The 21,914-nt window shown below is 61.1% G+C and overlaps 1 protein-coding gene across 2 annotated transcripts; it reads right to left on the minus strand.

The window, feature by feature from the left end:
• Positions 1–2,358: 2,358 nt before the first annotated feature.
• Positions 2,359–21,544, minus strand: THOP1 (thimet oligopeptidase 1). 2 transcript variants are annotated; one of them, XM_036100954.2, is made up of 13 exons: positions 21,382–21,544; positions 18,549–18,761; positions 15,886–16,034; positions 14,736–14,843; positions 11,811–11,913; positions 9,252–9,412; positions 8,360–8,495; positions 7,532–7,898; positions 7,022–7,223; positions 4,514–4,700; positions 4,226–4,354; positions 3,328–3,464; positions 2,359–2,857 (listed from the first exon to the last, which is right to left on the minus strand). In XM_036100954.2, exons 1-13 carry the CDS (start codon positions 21,395–21,397, stop codon positions 2,702–2,704), a joined length of 2,064 nt encoding a protein of 687 aa, XP_035956847.1. In that variant the 5' UTR covers positions 21,398–21,544; the 3' UTR covers positions 2,359–2,701. The 2 variants fall into 2 exon arrangements, with proteins under 2 accessions (XP_035956847.1, XP_035956846.1); XM_036100953.2 differs by having other exon boundaries at positions 2,359–2,860.
• Between the last annotated feature and the right edge of the window lie 370 nt (positions 21,545–21,914).

Consider the following 21,914-nt stretch of genomic DNA (forward strand, 5'->3'; position numbering starts at 1 on the left):
GGGCTGCTCAGAGTGGCTGAAGCAGGAAAGGGAACTCAGGGTTCGTCAGTGCACAGCTCGGGGCAGCCTTCCTCATGGCTCTGGTCCCCCCGGGTCACCGAGCGCGGCTCCGTGTACCCCACAGCCTATATTCTCCCAGTCCCAAGTCAGGGTGGGGGGACAGGGGACACCGAACTTCTACTCCCAGTTTCAACACGAGTCACGGGCCTGACAGCACCAGCCCAGCGAGGCTACGTGTCACGGTGAACTGCGCTCTGGCTGGAGAGATGGCCCGCAGTGCCCGCCCTAGCCTGGGACCGTGGGCCCCTCTGGGACTGAGCGGTCCCCCCACCTCCTGCGTGGCAGGGCGGGCTGGAAAGCCCAGGGAAGGTCTGGGGTGGTGAGGATGAGACCACACCAGCCTGTGCCCCCTTTGCAGCCAAGATTAGCTCGGTTTCCTGGGTCACGTGGGCCCCCACCTGGCCTAGCCTGGGCTGGAAGTCCCCCCCGGGCCCCACTCACCCCACAAGCCAAGCCTGAGACTTGAACCCAGGATCCACATGGGGGTTCCCAGAACGAGAAAGCTGTGCTCATCACCGAGGCCGCACCAAGCCGGGTCCTGCCAGGCTGCTGGCTCCGGCTGGCACTGCTGGATGAGGGTGCCCGGGAAGGAGTGGACACGGCCCCGGTCCTGAGATGCCCCGGCTGAACAGCCCCGAGAGGAGGAGTCACACGACGGCCCCTCGGCTCCCTCAGGGGGAAAGCGGCTGCTCGAGGCCACCGGCCGGAAGGATCCAACAGCTCTCCCCGGCATCCTGAACCAAACCCGAGAGCCGGTGTGCAGCACCTCCCGAGCCCACTGGCCCACTCAGGGACACAGGCCTGTGGCTCCGTCCCCATCCCGGCCCCCAGCTGCCCCGCCGGGGGTGCAGCACCCCACCTGGGTTTGCACAAGGACCAGGTCGTGGCTGTCTGGGGGCTCTGCACGGGGAAAGGCAAGGACAGCTCAGCCCCCAACATGCCTACCGCTGGACGGGAGCCCCTGATGGAAGCCCAGGGGTGGTCTGTTGGTTGTCTTTGCCCCTTCTTGGGCCCCAGCTGGTTTAAGTGTAAGCAACAGCGGCCTGGGACGGTCTCAACCTCCTCCTTTTTTTTTTTTTTAAGATTTTATTTATTTATTTGACAGAGAGAGACACAGCGAGAGAGGGAACACAAGCAGGGGGAGTGGGAGAGGGAGAAGCAGGCTCCCCGCGGAACAGGGAGCCCGATGCGGGGCTCGATCCCAGGACCCTGGGACCACGACCTGAGCCGAAGGCAGACGCTTAACGACTGAGCCACCCAGGCGGCCCTCAACCTCCACCTTCTTAGCAGCGCCCTCGAACGCCGGGAGCACAGCAGCTCTGGGCCCCAGTCCCCTGCCCTCTCCGGCACAGAGGAGGGAGCAGGAGTAAGCCAGTCTGCCTGAGGGCAGCGGCCACAGCCGACTAGCCTAGAGCTGGTGAGGATGGGCTGGGCAAGGAGGCAGACCTTCCCAAGGTGCCAGCCTGACAGGCATGGCCGCCTGCCTCGGGGAGAAGGGTCAGGGAGCTGCGCGGTTCCTCATTCCACGGACCATGGATCGGTCCCCTTTCGAGGGGGGGGGGGATGACGGACTGGTGGGGACAATTCCAGGGCAGGTGGCAGGGCTCCCAAAGAGCTCAAAGACCAGGGAAGACAGAACACACGGGACGGCCCAGACCAAAGGAAGTGGTGCTGCTCAAGAACCCCTTCCGAATTTCCACAACCAGAAAGTATCACCTAAGGCATTTTGAAGAATTATCAGAGGACCCAGGAAGGCCGCCCGTCCCCATGGCCCAGACTTGGCTGCGTTGCTACCAGCCAGAGGGAGCTGAGCCAAGAGGACCACATGTGCCTTAGTCTTCAAGGTCACGTGGTCCAGAAAAGTCACAGGCTGGCGTCCAGCAGCTGCGCCCATTAATCAAACCGTCAAATCACAAATCCCTAGGTCTGGCCAAGGGGCCGGGACAGGAGCTGTGCCCAGTGGGGGGGGCTCCAGGGCCCCAGGGCGGGCGTGGCCTCCCAGCTTCCTGGAAGAGCTGAGCCTGGTCCGACGTGGGCGGGGCCGCACAGGGAGGGGGGAGGTCGGCGGGAAACAGACCCCTCCCGGTGAGTGGTACCAGCACCCCCACCCCTGCACGCAGTCTGACAGCTCAGCCAGCTCCCAGAGACCCCAACCCGTCACAATCCAGGACGCGCCCGCCTTCGACCGCCCCGTGTCCCTGGCCTGAGGGCTGATCGCCAAGCACGTCACCCCCATGTGACAACGGACAGTCCGCTGGTCTGCGGTAGAAGCACAAGAGTCAGAGACCAGGCCAACAGTCTCTTCCTTCTTTACATTTTTTTTTTTTTTTTAATGGCTGCATTTCAAAGAACCACCATCTTTTCACTCAGAAAACTTCCCAAGAAGGGGATGGATTAGTGCAACAAATCGGCGGGCCTGACTGGACACAGTTTCCCAGGCATCTCGAGGATAAGACCCCACCAGCCCAGGCCGACCACCGAGGAGACTGGACAGGAGGAATGAACGGGGAGGACGAACACCCCCTCTCCTCACCCTGAGCTGCAGGCCACCCCGTTTCCCGACCGGGGGCTAAGGCAACAGGGCGGCAGGAGCTGGGCTGGGCTGGGCTGGGGCTGGCCGGGCGGCAGGGCTGTGGGTGCGTCAGCAGGCCGCTGGCTCGCTGCTGTCCACCTGCAGCCCTTTGCTCAGGAGGAAGGCGTCCTGCTTGGGCTCTCGGCCCAGGAAGAGCTTCAGCATGACGCTGGCGTCCTGGGAACCACCGGGCCTCAGGATGCAGCTTCTGTAGTCCATGCCAACCTGCTGGGAATGGGGTGGGGGTGATCAGTCCTCGAGCATCCCCTCCCGGCCACAAGCGGGCTCGGGGGTGGCTGCATCCGCATCAGAGAGAACACGCACGCGCACGCACACGAGTGTTACTCACAGGCATGTGCACGAGCACGTGCGTGCAGAACCCCACCCACTCACAGCACCGCGAGGCCCTTCACGTTACAGAGGCTGCAGCCCCAGCCGAGCCCACAGCACAGGTGGCTGAGCTTCTGCAGCGACAGAACACAGGTCTGGAGAGCTGGCTGAGCCCCAGCCCCAGGAGGGTCTCGGGTGGCAAACCTCGGGGCGGAGCGAGGGCCCATCTCCAGCACCCGGCGAAGACCAGCAGGTGTCCCCGCTCCCCTCCCCTGGTCCCGGGCAGCAGGGAGCAGCGCCGAAAGGTCACTCGCTCCCTCCGCAGGCGGGCGCCCCCTCCCACTGAGCGGCTGGCCTGCCCTCACCTTGCCGTTGAGGATGCCCTCCTGCTTGAAGCGCGTGTGGAACATGTCCATGGAGTACACCTCGCTCCACAGGTAGCCGTAGTACTGGGCATCATAGCCACCTGCCAGGTGGCCGAAGGTCGCAGGCATGTTGGTCCCTGGGACAGACGTGGCACGGCTCTCACTGCGGCCCCCGTCTATCCCCCAGCCCCCTCAGTGCCCGCTGCCGGGAGAAGGGAGCCTCAAATCAGCCCCATCAGAGGTGACCCACACACCCAGGAGGAGAGGAACGGGCCCCACAAGAAAGTGGTAGCTGGACAACTTGGCCTGCTACCTGCTGACGCTGAAGAGTTCACACAGAAGGATAAATCAAGGCACGCCCATACAGTGGAAAACACGCCCTGGTTAAACTTTTGAAGGGATTTTTAAGTGCTTGTAGAATAAAGCAACGCCATACCCCCTACGCTGAAATCCCGATTTTCACACGTGTTAATCTAAGCACTTCCGAGAACGCCCAAGGACAGGCATCACAACCTGACCTACTCTCTGCCTCCAGGGTAGGACATCCCTGCTCTTTGCGGCACCTCCCAGGCCTGTTCCAGAGCAGGGTGCGGGAGGGCACCGCTGAGGGAGTTCGGGGGCTGGCGGGGAGGGAAGCGGCATACAGCCTGAGCGGAAGGAGGGACGGCAAGAAAGGATGGAGCTGCTCACACCCACCAGCTGCCAGCCACACGCTGGAGCCCACAGGCCCAGGAACACCAAGCGGCAAGGGGGCCAGAGGCCGTCTGCTTCCTCCCGGGCCTCAGCCACCACCTAGAGACTGGCCTGATTCCCTCCACACGTCACTAGATCCTTCTGACTCCGGGAACGGCTGGGACCCTGACCCCCCCCCAGGTGGGCCCACCTTGCGAGCGGCTACCTGGCGTGGCTGGGACCCCAAGGATCTCCTGGCAGAGGCGGGCGTACTCCTCCGCTGGGTCTGCAGCCGTCTGGGTGTGCAGGGCCTGATCCACCTTGGCCAGTACGATCTGGCGCAGGTTGAAGAGACCTGACGGGCGGATGGAGACAGGGAAGCTGGCTCTGCACTCCCGCACAAGAAGGCACGCGCCTGGCCTCCCCCGCGCCCCCAACCTCGGGACCAAGGCCTCCCGGAGGCCCCTGGGCAGGAGGGCGGCCCCTGGGCAGGAGGGTGGCTCCCGGCGGGCACCTGTGTTGGCCTGCCGAGACTTGATGAGCTTCTCAAGCAGCTCCTGGGGGATGGTGCTGCCCGACTTGTAGTGCTGGGACATCCTGAGCAGCGGCTCCTTCTCCCACACCCAGTTCTCCAGCATCTGAGAAGGCGCCTCCACGAAGTCCCGCTCCACGTGTGTCCCGCTAAACATGGCAAACTCCGCCTGTGGGGGCGGGCAGGGCTGCAGGGAGGTCTGGACCCTCCTGGCCAGCTGCCAGCCACCGGCCTTGCCGGGGCACGGGGTATGCTCTGCTCTCCTCACGGGCACAGGCTGCGCGAGCCCCAGGGCCCGGGGACAGGGGCAGCTGAGGCTCCCGGGTGCTGCTAACAGCCTTCCCAGCCCAGGACACACGGAGGCGGGGAGCACGCCCATTCCCGGCTGGCCACCTGGGTTCCCTTCCTCCATCCACAAAGCCAACGCTCTCAAAAAAGCCCCAGACCCCAAAGGCGCGGGCCTGGCAGCAACAGGATGCGGAGGGCGGTGCTCTCTCCGTTAGCTCAGCCGTTCTCCTGAAGCCGTGGAGCCCAGCTCTGGGGGCCGCCTGGGGAAGGCCCTTCAAGGCCCGGAGGGGGGCAGAACGGGACAGGACGAGTGTTGGGCCTCGTTACGCACAGGCCTTATTTGTGACTTCACCTACTTGCTAAAATTCCTAACCCAAGACCAACACCTGTGGCGCCTCGTGGTCCTTTAACGCTCCGCCTCTGGGCTGCAGCTCTGGGAACAAGTGTCCTTTTCATGCTCTGTTGAGAGCCCCCCCCCCCCTCCGTTTTTATGTTTTTGTAAGCGATTGGGCTGTTTAGACAGATCCCAACAGGGGCGCCTGGGCGGCTCAGGCGGTGAAGCGTCTGCCTTCGGCTCAGGTCATGATCTCGGGGTCCTGGGATTGAGCCCCGCATCGGGCTCCCTGCTCGGTGGGGAGCCTGCTTCTCCCTCTCCCACTCCCCCTGCTTGTGTTCTCTCTCACTCTGTCTCTCAAGTAAATAAATAAAATCTTTAAAAATAAATAAAATGGATCGCAACTGCCACGCTGCAGTGGTTTCCGGCTTTCCTGAGGGCAAGAAGGCCGCGATGTGCAGGGACAGCCCGCGGTCAGATGCGTGAGCTGCAGCGCGGTCGGCTGGGAGCTCAGTGTGACGGGCCAGCAGCACCTACCGGAGGCGTCTGGAAACAGAAACACGCGCGACCCGAGGGACCCAACCCTGTGTTCCCACGGGAGCCCTGCTGCGGTATCTGCGAACTGCGCTCGCGGCGACTTTACAGAACTGCCAACAGTGAGCATGTGTCTCTGCAAAGACCTGAAGGAAATGAGGGAGCCATGAGAGTCACTGGCAAAAGAACGTTCCAGATCTGGGACATACCCCGTGGGCACGCAGCGCGGAGGCAGGCAGAGGCGAGGGGAGTGTGGACAGGGCAAGGCGGCCGGGGCACACCGGCCCCAGGGCTGCAGACGCCGCCCTGTCCTGAGGGGCGCTGAGCGCCGTCACCCCGAGATGACACTTATCGCACAGCGGACGATAGACCGACACAAAGAGCTAAAGCCCAGACTTCTAGAAAAGGAAAATTAGGAGAAAATGATCTCTTCAACAAGACACAAAAAGTGAAAACCATGAAATAAAAAAGGCAGTGCACTGAACACCAAAGTCAAACCCCCTGCTCAAAACACACTTCTCAGCGCATCCCACGCGCAGGCATGTTACTCGGCCGAAAACAGGGGCGAGGCGCCCACACGCTCGGTCCCGGGGATGGACCTCGAGCCCACGACGCTCAGGGAGGGAACCAGACACGGAAGGCCACGCGGGGTGTGAGTCCACGTGGGTGACACGTCCAGAACAGGCTCATCCACGGACGGGAAGGGGGCTTGTGGGGGCCGGGGGGGGGACAACCACGAGGGACGAAGGCTCTTTCTAGTGACGGAAATGTTTCAAAACATTTGGGTACGGGCACCTGGGTGGCTCAGCTGCTTAAGCGACTGCCTTCGGCTCGGGTCATGGTCCTGGAGTCCCGGGATCGAGTCCCGCATCGGGCTCCCTGCTCAGCGGGGAGTCTGCTTCTCCCTCTGACCCTCCCCCTCTCCTGCTCTCCGTCTCTCATTCTCTCTCTCGCAAATAAATAAAATCTTTAAAAAAAAAGTTTGGGTAGCAGTGATGGCTACGTGACTTGGTAAACTAACGATCACTGAAACATTCAGCTTAAAACGAGTTAGGGTGGCCCTAACCCAATGACCAGCAACCTTATGGGAGGAGAGGAGGACACAGACACACACAGAGGGACAACGGTGTGAGGGCGTGAGGAGACCGCGGCTGCGGGCACCACTGACCCTGACCGCAGACCCCCAGCCCCGCTGAGACACATTTCTATCCAGTGAGCCAGCCGTCTGCAGGGCTCGGTGGTGACCCAGGGAGCGGGGCGCCGTCCAGGGAGGCGGCTGCCTCCAGACGCACCAACCGCCAGCACCGCCCCCGTCCCGAGGCCCCTGCACCCACCTGAGAGCAGAGCTGGTGCATCACGTGCCCGAACTCGTGGAAGTAGGTCTCCACCTCGTCGTGCTGCAGCAGGGACGGGGCGTCCGGGGTAGGCTTGGTGAAGTTGGCCACCATGGCCGCGATGGCGATCTGGCGGGTCCCGTCGTGCCGCAGGCAGCCTGGCTGCAAGCCGAAGCAGGCCGCGTGCCCGTACTTCCCTTCCCTGGGGACGGAGGCAGGGTCGGGCCCAGCCAGGATCTGCGGCACACACCGCCTGGCCCCCAGGGCTCCTGACCCCGCTGGAGCCCCTAACCGACCCATCTGCCAGCCCAGCTCAAACCTGCTCCTCGGCAGCCGGGGGCCTGCCCCGCACTCCGTCCCACGGCTCGGGCGGAACCTCCTGGGCACCCTCCTCCCTGGGCAGTGAGCACTCCGGGCCCCTCACCCGGCCCTGCACCGCGGCAGCCCCACAACCCGTTCCACAGACGGGAACGCTGAGGCGCAAGGAAGGGTCTCCGGGCTCACCCGCACCTTGGGTAGAGGTCCAGGTAGAACTTCCCAATGACCTTCCCTGAGGCCGAGTCCCTCACGGAGTACAGCTTCACGTCCTCGTGCCACACGGTGGCGCTCTCCTCCAGGTCGAAGGTCAGCCCCAGCAGCTCCTGGTAGATGCTGAGCAGGCCCTTGGTGACCACCTGCATGGGGAAATACTCCTTGAGCAGGTTCTGGTCCACGCTGTAGCGGGTCTCCTCCACCTGGTTCATGTAGTAGCGCATGTCCCAGGCGTTGATGCGCCCGTCGAAGTCCAGGCCCCGCTTCTCGCACTCGGCCTTCTTCAGCTCCAGGATCACGGCCCGCTCCTGCTCCCCCAGGGGCTTCAGCTTCTGGGCCAGCTCATCTGGGGAGGGCAGAGGGGAAGGCTAGGCTACCCTGCGGCGGCTCCCCCGCCAGCCCCGGTCCGCAGCACGATGGCGCCAGCCTCCCACCTGCAAGGCCAGACAGGGCCAGACTGCCGGCACAAGCCAGACAGACATCGCCCTGCAGCAGGTGGGGGTGCGGGCAGGGGCCCCTCGGTCTCCTTCCACGAGCAGGAAAGGATGGCCAGAGTGGGGACGCTTGCCCAGAGCTCATGCCAGGACGCAGCAGCGCAGGGGCAGACGCAGGCTCACCCCAGAGCCCTACGCTCGGCCATCAGGTTCGAGCCCCTCCAGGCTGAACAGGGGTCAGGGAGGTGTTAGGATTCCCACTGTAGGGTGGACAGAATGTGGCTCTCGGAGGCCTCACCACACTGCACTCAAGAACCACCTGAACCCCACTCCTGGAACCCACGGCGGGAGGCTGGGGGAGGCAAAGGGTTACCTAGGAAAGTGGCCACCACCTGGCTGCTCTTAGCCATGTTCATCTCCAGGACGTAGTCGGCATGCGTGCTGAATCCCAGCAGGCTGGACTTCTGGGCCCGGAGGGTCACCAGCTCTCTGAGGATCGCACAATTCTCCTGGAACCGACCAACGACCAGCTCTGTGGGCGCCAGGCCCACCACCTCCCACTTGGGTCCCGTGGCCAGCACAGTTCTGGAATGCCAGGACCCAGCCAGCTGCATCTCGTCCCCACCCCCCCTTCCCATGGCCTAGGTTTCCATGGCTGCCCTGCGGTCCTGCCATAACACATGCATCTCTATTAATCCTCAGGTCCCTTCTGGACCCAGAAAGGGTGTGACCGTGAAGGGTTCGAAGGCCGTGAGTGGAGAGCAATGTGGGGCCAGGTGAGCCGCAGGGGGCACTGTGCACGGGGAGCTCACCCCCGTCTGCTGGAGACACTGAACAGGAGAAGCGAGGCCACACCGCGGCGTGGACACAAACACAAGCGTCTGTGTGGGAATGGATGTCTGTGCGCTGAAGACACGCCCCAGGCCGCAGTTAGAGGGCCCAGGCCACCACACAAGACACAGAAAAGGGGAGGGCGCGTCTGCAGACCCCAGCTCAAGCCCCAGCAACGCCACTGGAGAGAGAGAGAGGGGATGACCGAAGCTAAGGCGTGGGAGCAGCAGACGGTCACACAGACACGGGACTGGCTTGGGGAAGGGGTCAGACCCTGAGCTGTGGCCCCGGGCCCAGAGCCAGAGCCAGCCCCGGCATGGAAGTCTGGGAGGGGCAGGCTGAGCTCGCCCGGGGCTTGCCGACCCCCGAGCCCGGCCCAGGAGGCACCGGGCAGACAGGACAGGCTCCGCGACTTCCAGGCGTTGCCCTCCCACCTGCTTGCAGCGACAGTTAAAGGCCTCCTCCACCTTCCTCCTGGTCTCAGGCACGTGGCATTTCTTCAGGAGGGGAAAATAATGTGGGTACTTGAGGGTGACTTTCAACTTGTCATCCCCAGCCTTCTCCAGCGAGTTCAAAAAGTCCTCCGGGAGGCCTCCTGCGGGAACAAAGCCACGCCTGCCACAGGGCCGAGAAGCTGCCAGGCCCGTGCAGCTGGGGCCGGAAGCGTGCGAGAGGCTAGGACTGGGAGCCTACGGGGAACAGGGCACCGGGACCGGCCTCCCCACCCTGCCCTGAGCCCCTCTGGGAAGACGGAGAGCTGCTGCCCTTCCCACCAGGGCTCCCAGGGAGGAAAAGCTCCCCTCGGCTCAACCCCGACACAGGGGGCTTCCGGGAACTGCAGTCTCTTCCCTCGTCCCTCCCCCAACAGCGACACCAGGGGTGGAGAGATGCCACCCTCGCCCGCCTGACGGGCCGAACTTCTGCAAAGGCCCCCACCCGGCTCCCTGCGCCGAGCTGTCCTCCTAAGACAGAGATCCGGGTGCATCACCTCAGACTGAAAACCTCCAGGGGCCACCACAGCCCCGGCTCCGACCTGGCCCACAGCTCCTTCCAAGGCCAGCTCGCCCGGGGCCCTCCGGACAGGTGAGAAGGGACGCTGGGCGGCAGGGTGGGCAGTGCTCGCTGCATGCACGGGCGTGTGCGCGTGTGCGCGTGTGCAGACGCCCGTTTCCTAACTCTGGGACAGGGCCTGGGAACAACAGGCCCACAGCAGCACTGGGCATGCCCGGCACCCACATCGCGGTTTCTAAACAGCCGCCCAGGCCAGGGCGGGGACAGAAGGAGCCTGGAACCTGAGTCTCAAAGAAAGTGCTCACAGAGTAACAGGGACACTTCAAGCTGCAGAGGCTCTTGAGGTGGAACTGGGACAATCTGAGCATCAAAACAGGGACAGCAGAGACCACAACCCCGGGAGTAACAGGGCCTCTGTCCACACCGCCACTGCAGATAAATCCACTACTGGGGGGGGCTGCTGACTCGAAAGACCAGCACACAAACGCACAAGCAATGACGGGGTCAGAAGACCGTTCGCGGGAGCTTCACCCAGCAGCACACGGGAGGGGCTGCAGCCCAGGCCCCCCCCGGAGTTGCTGCCGACCAGGGAGACACCCGGCAGAGGAGCGCCTTCCCCGAGCAGCGGAGACTCAGGGGGAAGGGGACAGAGCGAGAGACACGCTGTCCGAGACTCTGTAAAGGGACACCAACGCTCCCTTTGGCAAGCAGAAGAAAATCAACATGCGCCACCCCCTTGCTCAGCAGGACCCACAGGCCGGCCGCCCGGTCACCGCCTCCGCCCTCTGAGGCCGGCTCTGCTCCACGGGAGGCCCCTCGAGCTAGACAAATGGGCCGAAAAGCCGGCCCATGCGAGGGTGTGGGCGAGCAAATTTGTCGGCCGAATTCGAGACCCGGATCCTCCTCTGGCCAGGAAACACAGCGGGCGCGTGTCCTTACACGGGGAGCCACGTGGGGGGACATGCCGCCCGAGGCACAGGCACGGAAGGGACCGAACCAGAACAAAGGGCAGCAGAGGGCAGCGCTGACCGACCTGCAAGCCCCTGCTTGGGAAGGCCCGCCGCTGTGGGCCCCTTTGCAAGCCAGCTGCCCTCGGGGGCCTCCAGGTGCGGGGGGGGAGCTCTGGCCACGAGGCCCGACACGGCCAGCCCCCAGGCAGCAGCAAAACCGGGCCCTGGGCTTTTCAAAAGCGTCCACGTCAGGAGAGATGACAACACTTGTGTGAATGGCTGAGGGGCGGCTCATCGGAAAAGGAGCCTAAAGAGCCAGGAAAACTCCATGTGACGGGTGCTCCGTGAGCGGACCCGACGGCGGAGAGGAATACAAGGAGTGTCCCCGGGCCGGCGGCGCAGGGGGACACAGGTTGTGTTCTCCACGATGCGGCCGTTCCGAGTGCGAGGTGCACTCTGGGGAAGGCTCACAGGCCTACACACGACTCTCCCACAGCGGGGGGAATGTATGTGTGGCAGTGCCCACGGAAAGGACAGAAAGCGCACCGTCAGCTTGGGGACGCCGAGGGCACAGGGCTTCCCACGGTACGGTCCTTACAACTTTCCCACAGTGCCAAGTTTTTTGAAATGAAATAGTTGGGGCAAGAGAAGCAAAGACTACAAATTAAAAAAGACACCTCGGCCCCAACCTTTCGTAATTCCCACCTACAGCCAGGTGTGGGAAAAAGAACCAGCTGGGATTGAGTCTATCTGATCCTCTTACAAGACTCAAACGAGAAAAGCAGCAGGTGGGGGCGTGGGCCTCAAAGGGGAAATCCTGGCTAACTCAGCCGCCTGACCCGGCGCTTCGGGCACTGCTCGAGGAAGGATCTAGAAAGTGCCGACTGCTCCAAGGGAAGAAACCCCCTCGCCCAGGGCGGTGGGACACAGACGTCCCCGCACTTTGGAAGCCTGCGGGTGGTGGCCACGGCCTGCAAGGGTCCTGAGGCCGCGAATCAGCCCCCCGCCCCCACTTGCATCCCCCGCCAGTACCCAGCTCCTCTCGTGTGAGTGGCAGGAAGGTCGTGTCCTCGTTCAGGTTCTTGTTGAAGTCGATGCACAGAAGACTCAGCTTCTTCTTAATGCTCTTGATTTTCTGGAGGGAGGAGCACAGCTGTGAGTGGAGTGCTTCCACCAGGGCTGGGGGCTCCCTCCCTACGGGGAGAAGAGACAAGGGAGGCGAGAAGAGGGACGGAAAAGACACAGACATCAGGTTCTAACACCGCTGTGCACGGCGCCAACAGAACACAGACACCAGCTTCCATACTGAGCGGCCTTCGAGACCCTGGGGACCTCAGCTAGCGTCCCCATCGGTTACATGTCCCCAGCCAAGAGCGTTCTGGACCCTACTACCTTCAGAGTCCGCAGCCTAGGCTTTCGGACATTTTGACAGAGCAGCAGGGCTAAGCCTCAACATGGAAACTCCTGACGGGGAGGCACGGCGCAGGAGGGGGTGCCGTGGGGCCACAACGTGGGCCCACCGCCACCTCCGGGGGCGCCTGGAGCCGAGCCCAGCCCTGGGCCTGACGACAGAGGCTCTGCGCTAGCAGGACAGGGGGGCGGGGCAGGGCAAGTGCGCCCAACAGCTTTGCGGGCACCGTGGGGCTCCTTGGGCGAGACCCCGGCTCAGAACCAGCCCGCACAGCGCACTGGGCCTCGCCGGCCCCAGCCCTCACTTGCTCATCTCACCGAAGCCGAGCCACTTACGGTTCTGAGATGCGGCAGGGAAACAGCACGTGCCCTTGCAGAACGAGACAACGCTCCGGGGCCCCCACCCAGCCCCCTGCCCCGGCTCCACATGGTGCTCCCTGTGTCCCTTCCGGCAGGGTGGCCCCCAAGTCACCGTCTGTGCGGCCCCCCGTGCACACATGCCGGCCTTTCAACAACGCGACGGAGCTGTGAGAACTGTGGGGCGCCTGGCTGGCCCAGTCACGGGAGCACGTGACTCCATCTCGGGGTCGTGGGCTCAAGCCCCACGTTGGGTGTGGAGCCTACTTTATAAAAAATGAAAACGGCAGCTCTGCTGCCGTCGCTCTGGCCGAGCGTAGCACCTGCACCCGCCGGAGCGGAGGCGCCGCGCTGGGCTCTGGGTCCCACGGTCCCGCGATGGAATCGGACTCCAGTCCCACTGGCACTGGTTTTCTTGTTTTTGTTTTTAAGTTTCTTATTTTTACGGGGGCACCTGGGTGGCTCAGTTGGTTGAGCGTCTGACTCTTGGTTTCAGCTCAGGTCATGATCTCGGGGTCCTGGGATCGAGCCCCATGCAGGGCTCCATGCTCAGCGGGGAGTCTGCTTGAGATTCTCTCTGCGCCTCCCTGGCTCATGTGCACGCCAACTCTCTCTCCCAAAAAAACATATTAATTAAAAAAAGAAACATGTATTTAAAAAAAAAAAAGATTTTTATTTTTAAGCGACCTCCACACCCAACGTGGGGCTGGAACTCACGACCCCAAGAGCAAGAGTCGCACACTCTACCGACTGAGCCAGCGGGGCGCCCCTCACCGGCACTGGTGTTAACAGACATGCGTCAGCCCTTGGAGTCCTGGTTTCTTCAACCACAAGCTAGAGGTGCTGGCGTCCATTCTAAGTGACAAGAGGGACAGTTGCTGAGCTCTGGGCACAGACCTAGTGTCGGCATTAACTGTGTCTTTCCTGTGTCTTGGTGCTTTCCCATCTGGGGGTCTCGCTGACTGGGAGGGGCGGCCAGTTCCTGGGGATGGTAAACAGCTCACCCTTAAGGGCACCTGTTACGTGCCAACGAGCCAGTCCAGAGCCCACAGCCCAGCCATCTCCTTTACTTGGCTGCCTGGCAGAGAAAACGGGGAGGGAATGGGGAGAACAAAGATCCTCAGTGATTAACCACAGGACAGGGGGCAGGCACGGCCCTGCTCGCCCGCTGATCCAGGCCAGAATGCACGAGATGCCATCTGTGAGGCTGGGACTTACGATAAGCAATGTGTATTTGGTCTTCGTCCCCATTCCTGGCACACAGCTCCTAAAACCCTTGGAATTTCTTCTGTGGTAACAAGAAACTGCAACAGCCCGAGTGACAGAGAAGTGGGGCCCATCGTGTTGCTTACCACCAGCCCCTTTCAACCACACTCGAATGCATATTAACGAGATGACTTTTGGAAAGCCCCTGAGGATGGGGGCTGGTGGCACCCCCTGCTACCCTGGGAGGGGAGAGGGGCCGGAGGCTGCAGGTTCAATCAGTCACCAGTTTAATCAGTCATGCCTACACAATGAGGCCCCCATAGAACTCCTAAAGGACGGGGTTCAGAGAGCTTCCGGCGTGGTGCACACGGAGGGGGGCAGAGCTCCGTGCCTCTCCCCCAGACCTTGCCGTTCCAGGTCATACCCTTTACGGTAAGTCAGTAGTAAGCAAGCTTTTCCTGAGTTCTGTGAGCGGCTCTAGCAAATGACTTAAACGTGAGGAAAGGTGGTGGGAACTCTGAATCAGACTGGTCAGTCAGAAGGAGAGATAACCACCTGGATCACACCGCCTCCAGGTAAGTGTGTTCGAGTCTGACTGTAGGACAGCCGCTGGTATCACAGAGAACCGCATGGTGCGGGAACGCCCACACGTGCGGTGTCCGAGGGAAGCCACGCCGTTGTCGCAGGTACGGAGAACAGAGGCCCCCAGCCACAGTGAGCTTTTCCTTAACGCCACTGCACTGAAGTCACGGAGGGGACCGATGAGGTGTGCCCCCCGCACCGCGCCCTCTCTGTGGCTGAGGGAGCGCACACCATAACCCTGGAGAATCCAGAGCAGGTGGGTGCAAAGGCAGACCTACTCCAGACAGACCTCCCTCCCCAGAACGGAGGCAGCAGAGAGGTGGGCACCCAGCCAGAGGCTGGGCCCTCTGACGCCGCGCGCAAACAGGGGGGCCCACCCCAGCCCCGACAGCTGGTACTCACTTGCTGAGTGTCCTCGGGCAGGTGCAGCCCGTTCCTCCTGCCCAGCTTGATCAGTCGCTCCAGGTACCGCAGGGCCTCTGGCCTCAGTGAGTCCTTCTGAATTTTCTCCTAGAGCAAGACAACCACAGTTCTGTATGAGGGAAAGCGGAGGAGCCGCCAGGTGCTGGTGAGGCGGCAGGAGACCGAGGCACGCGCGCAAACCTCACTGCAGGGAACGTGAGACGGTGTGGCCGCCGGGGAGAGCAGTTACGACCACCGTCCGACTCGGCAAGGGCACTCCTGGGCGTCCGTCCCAGACACATGAAGATTTACGTTCACACAAAACCTGTCCGCGAGCGCGCGCTTCCTGGGAACAGCCCAAACTAAAGCCGGCCCGGAGCACCTCCCACAGGTGAATGGTTAAATGGGAAGGAGAATGGTGGGTGGCCTCAAGGTCATCATCCTGGTGGTGGTAGTGACTGGTTTCGCAAAACGTTACGCTGGGGGAAATGGGGCAAAGGATAGACAGGTGCTCTCTGAATTCTTTCTCACAACCGCAAACACAACTACAAAGGTCTCGAAGCTACAACTAAATACAGAAAATGCTGCTGGTGCTTCCACAGGCCGCCTGCCTAGGCCTGCACCAGAGCACGCTGGTGGGCTCTCCTGACCGAGGGGACGCAAGCGCTAAGGTAACAGACAGAGGAGCGCCACTGTCCACCTCCACGGCTCGCTCCCACACCAGCGGCCAAGACCCGGGAGGCAGGGCACCAGCCCTACGGAGCACCCCTCGAGGTCAGGAAAACGAAACCATGTGGTGGGTGCAGGAAAGGCTTACAAAGTCCTGGGCATTTTAGGCTCTATTGTTTGCGTTCCTCTGCATTTATCTCTGTCATTCTCTCATGTTTCTTTACTGCGGTGAAACAAAACACAAAACTCACCGGCTCAGCCGTTCTTAAACGCACGGTTCAGTGGCCCTAAGTGCACGTGCCCTGCCACGCAGCGGTCCCCACCGGCCACCCCCAGGGCCCCTCAGCTCCCCACCTTCCAAAGTCTGAGGAACAGAATGATCAAGTCTAAAGAGATTCGGATCCAGCAGTGCCCATCTGGACGCCGGTCTGTCCCCCCAGTGTCTGCCTCCAACAGGCCTGGTACCTCGCTGCGTCCTCACCTGCAGCCAGACAATCCTCTGGTACACATCCTGCCTCATGCTCATCTCCACATCAAACTCAGACAGCTTTTTGTCCGCCTCTGTGCTGGCCATCCGAATGTCCTTAGATGGAGAAACGTGCTGCGGGAAGTCAAGGATATTCCTCTGAACTGAAACGGGGGGAGAACGGGACAGGGGTGAAAATAGGCCCCAGGTAGAAACCTCACCCCGCCAGGCACGCAGCTCATCCACATCTGCCGATCTGTTCAGTGAACGCTCTCCACACTGGGCCCTGGGCTGGGTGCCGGAAGGAAGAAAGGGGCATGGTTGGTCATCCGTGTCCTCGGGGATCTCACAGTCCAATGGAAACAGACTCAACTCCCAAACTCCAAGGAAAGAAGGACCGTAACAGAGAAGTATGACAAGATCTAGAGAGGCTAAAATAACTCGATTCCAGAAAAAGAGCCACGCTGCTGATGGCAGCATTTTAAATTCATAAACAATTTTCTAACTTACAGAGCACACTCGCATTTCGTTAAACAGAGGAAGCATGGGTGGTTGTGAGAACGTACGCTTTAACAGCCACCGCCTGACCGGGCAACATACCACTAGGTGCCTACATGCAGTCACACAAAAATCACATGTGTTCACAGCAGCAGGACCGTGAATAACCCAAGTGGACATGACCCAAATGTCCACTGACAGGTGGGCGGACAAACTCAACGTGTCCCCCACACACCAGCATGTCAGTTGGCTGTGAACAGAAGCGAGGCGCCCACGCACGCTGCCCCGGGGACAGACCCCGAGCCCACGACGCTCAGGGAGGGAACCAGACACAGAAGGCCACGCGGGGTGTGAGTCCACGTGGGTGACACGCACAGAACAGGCTCATCCACGGACGGGAAGGGGGCTCGTGGGGGCCGGGGGGCTGGGGGGGGTGGGTTGGAGATGGGGAGTGACTGCTGATGGGGACAGGGTGATGGAATGTTCTAGAATTAGAACATGGTGATGGTCGGATAACTCTGAATATAAAAACCACTGAAATGTATGCTTTGAGCAAATTCTATGATATGTAAATCAGATCTCAACGGAGCATTTAGTTTTAAAAAGCATACACTGTGCATTGGAAAGACCTGTATTCAAATCACAGCTTGGTTGCTCCCGTGGCCCCAGGGCAGACCTGCTGCCGGCTGCCCGAGAGAGGACAGTGAAAAGGACAGAAATAGCATCCGTCCGTCCGGGATTTACAGCCTCACAAGCGCCTGTGACTGCACCAAGTGTGACAACAAAATGGTGCAGAGTGTGGGATCGACGCACGCAGCCCGTGAGAGCAGAGGGGGCCCGGGAAGGGGCTGCCGAGGGGAGTTAACCTGTGATCACAGAGAAGCCCAACATCTACCAAAGCAGGGGTGTGTGAAGCCCCAAGACAGGAGAGTGTGAGCAAGTGCAAGCGGCCACAGGGCCGGGCACTCACACCTCTGAGGAAGGTCAGAGAGGGGCGAACCGCACCAAAAGCAACATCAAGGACTCTAGCCTTTGTCCGGAGGGCAGTGGAAAGACACTGAGGGGCTGGCTGGGGGGAATGCCATGATTCAATTTTAGTTTCCTTTAAAATTCCTTGGGGGGTGGGCGCCTGGGGGGGGGGCTCAGTTGGTTAATCGTCTGCCTTCGGCTCAGGTCATGATCTCGGGGTCCTGGGATCGAGTCCCACATCAGGGTCCCTGCTCCTCCCTCTGCCTCTGCCCCTCTTCCGTCACGCACACATGCACACGTGTGCCCTCTCTTCCTCTCAAATACATAAAATCTTTAAAAATAAAATAAAATTCCTTGGGCTACTGTGGGGAGACAGAAAAAAAGGCTGTAGGAGTGAAGTTGGTGTCTGGCAGGGCTATGCCCAATAGGCAGGAATTAGCATCACGCAATTGCCAAGAGCATCTCTAGAAAGAGATGAGGGGGGAGACTGAGGCGCACCCACCTGAAGGCAGCACAAAAACCCACGGCATCTAGCAAACGCGGCACAGGGAGGCTTCGTGAGAACCCCCCAGCAGAGATTCTCAAAGGTTCCCAGAAAAAGGACTTTTGCTAGAGATCCAGGAGCAAGGGTTTCCTCAGCTCAGAGTTCTCTGCTGCAAGACCCGTCTTGGTCTTTTGTCCCACACCATCAACCTCTACAGAGTGGGCTCAGGGAAGCAGCTCTGCATCTATTTGAGCACCTCGTCCCTCACAAAGGGAGCAAACAGACCCCAAGGAGAGAAGGATCCAGTTGGGTGGTGATGAGGACACCTAATGGCATCAAGCTACCCAAAGTGCAGGGGGGAGAAGAAAAGCAAAGGGGGCCAAGTTCAGTTGCTCAGAGAGAAGGAGCAAGGAGTGGCTGCGGTTTCGAGGCTGGCACGGGAGCCGGCTCCTAGAGAGGAGTGCTCTTAGACAGGCTGTCCTGCTCTGGACCCTCAGATGACGCAGCCCGTGAGAACTAGGTCCGCCAGGCCATGCAGCAGGGCACGCAGGGGAACCAGCGGCCCTCCAGGCTGCCTCTTGCCGAGCAGATGCCTTTACCCCCAGGCAGCTCCTATATCCATCACCATCCCCCTGGGGAGGAGGCAGCCTCACCCACAGCCAGGGTCCAGGAGCTCCAAGGCCTGAGCCGCTTCTGCCTCCCTGCCTGGATCCTGACCCGGATTTACCTGTGTAGGACACCTCCACATCAGCCAGCGCCTTGAGGGTACTCTCATAGGACACGTCTTCAAACTTCTGGGAGCCCACCTGGTCATATACACGCTTAGTTTGCTCAATGAGCTCCACAGTGAGCTCCCCTATTTGCTGGGCGCTCAGGTCCCATCTGAGGTAGTTCCCCACGGAGCACGGGGCCGCTGTGTCCGGGGCATCGCCTGCACAGGCTGGACAGAGAAGACAGAGCCCCACACTGAACGCGTCTGCTTCAGGGACAGAAGTAGGGTTAGACCAAGTGGGGGCTGGAGGGCAAGGACAGGAGCACGGTTTCCCCATGCAGGTAGGCGAGGCCCAAGGGCACCCCACAATGGCCCAGCCCCAACATCGGCAGTGCTGGGGTGGGTATTTGGTATACACCTCCATCTGAGTTAACGTACTCGATTAAAGGGCGCTACCCCTGACGTCCCTTGATGTAATGTGACATTTACACTGTATTGCTTTCCTAAAATAGGGAAAATTCCTTATTGCTAAAACGTCCCTAGACCCAAGACTTTTTGGATAAGAGACCGTGGTCTATAAAAACAGCTGTCGCTTAAACTGCTGTGCAGTGTTCAGGGTAAAGATGTTTTACTTTCATTCCCTCACTGATTCGCAGTTCTGAACTCTGGGTTCTATGTGGCCCCCATTGTACGGATGGAGGTCCGGAGATTTAGAGAATTCAAGCCTCACGCCAGCAAGTGGCGGAGGTGGGATTCAAACCGGTGCAGTCTGACCTCAGCTCCAACCCTGTGAACCAGTGTATCGTGTGCACCCCCCACCTTTGTAAATATCTGATTGTCAGAGCTTCCTGCCCCCCTTCCAGGGCTCCACCCCGCTTCAACCCTTACTGGAGTTTATACCAGGGATTAGCAAATGACAACCTGTTTTTGTACAGCCCACAGGGTCAGAATGATGTTGCACGAGACTAAGTGACTCACCAAGCCTAAACTAGCAAGCCCTTTACAGACTGGTTTGCTGACCCCTGGTCTACACCATCCACACTCCATTGGGTCTTGCTTAGCAGGTCTGGCCAGCGGGCCTGTGCCTGGCCACACCCGCTTTCTTCAAGGTATCTCCCAGGCCTTCCCACAGGCTGTCCCCTCTGCCCTGAGCCCCAATCCTACCAATGCTCCGTTCCATGCTCCTTCCTCAGACATCCCAATGGCATCCCTGCGGCACCTGTGTGTCTCAAATGGCCACACCTGCCCCAAATTACTTGAATTAACGAACACAGGCTTGTGTGATCCCCCAGTAGAGTATGGAATGCAGAATAAGTAGAAGCTGCTCCAGGAAACACCCACTTGTGCCCCATTTCCCCCTCTGGCATGGCAGGGAGTTGACCAGGGCCACAGTAGTCCTGGACTACTCGCCTTTTTGTGAATACTGAAGAGGGACGGGATCTGTGCAGGGTACTGCCGGCTGGGACCCGTGTTTGGCGTCTCTAGGGCAGGGTGTTTTTTTTAACGACATTATCAACATCTGTGGCTGGGTCGCTCTCTGGGGTGGGGGTCCACCCGGGCACTGTAGGGTATGAACAGCACCCCTGGGGCCCCACCCACTCAATGCCAGGAGCACCCCCAGTCGTGACAACCACAGATGTCCCCAGACACTGCCCAGTGTCCCCTGGCGTGGCGCAATCACCCCAGCTGAGGACCACTGACCTACACTAAGTGGGAAAAAGAAAGGCTCTTGAGCCAGGACAGGCCGGATATTCTGGCCAGCTGACTGCCACGGGCTTAGGGAAAATCCTTCCGCTTGCAGAGCATTGCGGACTTCAGAACTGCAGAAAAAAGATGCGGGTCTGTGTTCCATCGGGTGGCAAACAAGGGCTCCGGAAGCTCGGACAAGGCAGGAGATGCGTGTACGCTGAGAACTGTCAGCAAAATCTCCTGCAGGAGCTAGGACCTGGAAACCGGAGCAGACGCATTCGTCCTGTGTAGTTCAGCGGGCCACCTACATGCTCTGTCCCAGTAACAATCCCGCTGCAAACAAGGCAGACGACATTCCTGCCCTCCCGAGGCCTGAATAACCCTAATTATGATTATCATTAATGCAATTATCATCACAGTCGGCTGGAGAAAGAACCTGGGGCGGGGGGGAGACCAGCGAGAGAAAACTCAGGAGGCACCACACAGCAGCCTGGGCAATTTCCTAAATACAGGACGCACACCCCATCGCTCCCATAACGAAAACCCTTCAGGACGCCCCTCTGCCCTTAGAATAAAAGGGACTCCCAGCTGTGTTCTCCCCGAAATGACTTGTTGCTACCCAAACGCGCTCCGCGTGCACCTGCCCCCTCGCCTTCGCCCTCGCAGTTCCCGCCACCTGGGGAGGTGCTCCCGCAGGTCAGGGCAGCACAGCTGCTTCTCCCCCGCTGGGTCCGGGCTGATAGGCCACCTCCTCCGAGAAGCCCCTCAGGGACCGCCCTCTCGAGAGGAGCGCCGTCAGCCCCGCCACCGACCACTCCCTAAAGCCCTGGCTCGCTTCTCTGCTGGCTGTCTCGGGCTGTGGGACTCCGCCGAGAACTCACGGTCTCCCCCGGAGTCCGCCCCCAGGGCCCGACCGGTGCTCAGCGGAAGCCACACGCACGGAGTTGGCTGAATGAGTGAAGCGCTGGAAAAGCTGGTTCATTCATTCGGCCGCCGAGGGGGCGGGGTCCCGGGTTCGCCGACCCATCCCCCCCAGGCTCCAGCCCCTCGAGGGTCACTGGGCTCCGCTCCTAGGCCCGAGTCGCGACCCCGGGAGGCGCGAGGATGGAGGGGACGCCCGGGTCCGGGGAGCGGGGCCGCTCCGAGGGGCAGCCGGTACCTGCGGGGGGCTTCATGGCGGGCGGGTGTGCACCGGCGGCCCCTCCCTCCACCTGGTCCGCGTCGCGGTGCCTCAGCTGCCGCGGCCGGCCGCCTCCGCCCGCTCAGGGTCCGCAGCAGCCGGGACTGAGGTGCCCGCCGCCCGCGCGCCCGCTGAATGCTGGGAGGGCGCGTGCGCCGAAGGACAGGGCGCACGCGCGCCCCAGCTCCGCCCACATCGCGAGGCGGTGCTTTGGGAGGCTGACGCCCTCTACGCACGCGCTGGAACCCTCCCTGTCCGTCATTGGCTCTGGCGGCGAGGGGGGCGGAACCTTCGGGGAGGCCCGGGAGGGACGTTTCCATGGAAACCACACACAGCTGGCGCCCAGAATCCTGTGTACTTGCGATTCTTTCTGCCTGGATTTCTCTGCCTGGGCTTCTAGCTCCCGTATTAATTTGTGCTTGCCCCCTTTCTACTTTTATAACTGTATTGGGCTAATTTTGCAGGTTTTCTCCCGCACTTGAGGGCGTCACGTTAGTAACCCCTTACCATCC

This window comes from Halichoerus grypus, chromosome 1 (genome assembly GCF_964656455.1).
Source record: "Halichoerus grypus chromosome 1, mHalGry1.hap1.1, whole genome shotgun sequence".
In the NCBI taxonomy this organism is placed as follows: Eukaryota; Metazoa; Chordata; class Mammalia; order Carnivora; family Phocidae; genus Halichoerus; species Halichoerus grypus.

Coding starts and splice junctions, on each gene's coding strand:
- THOP1 (XM_036100953.2), bottom strand. Junction 7,899..8,359: donor GGTGGTGGCCACTTTCCTAG/GTAACCCTTTGC, acceptor TGCCCTCCCCAG/ATGAGCTGGCCCAGAAGCTG. Junction 3,465..4,225: donor TGGGGTCCCAGCCACGCCAG/GTAGCCGCTCGC, acceptor CGTCTGTCCCAG/GGACCAACATGCCTGCGACC.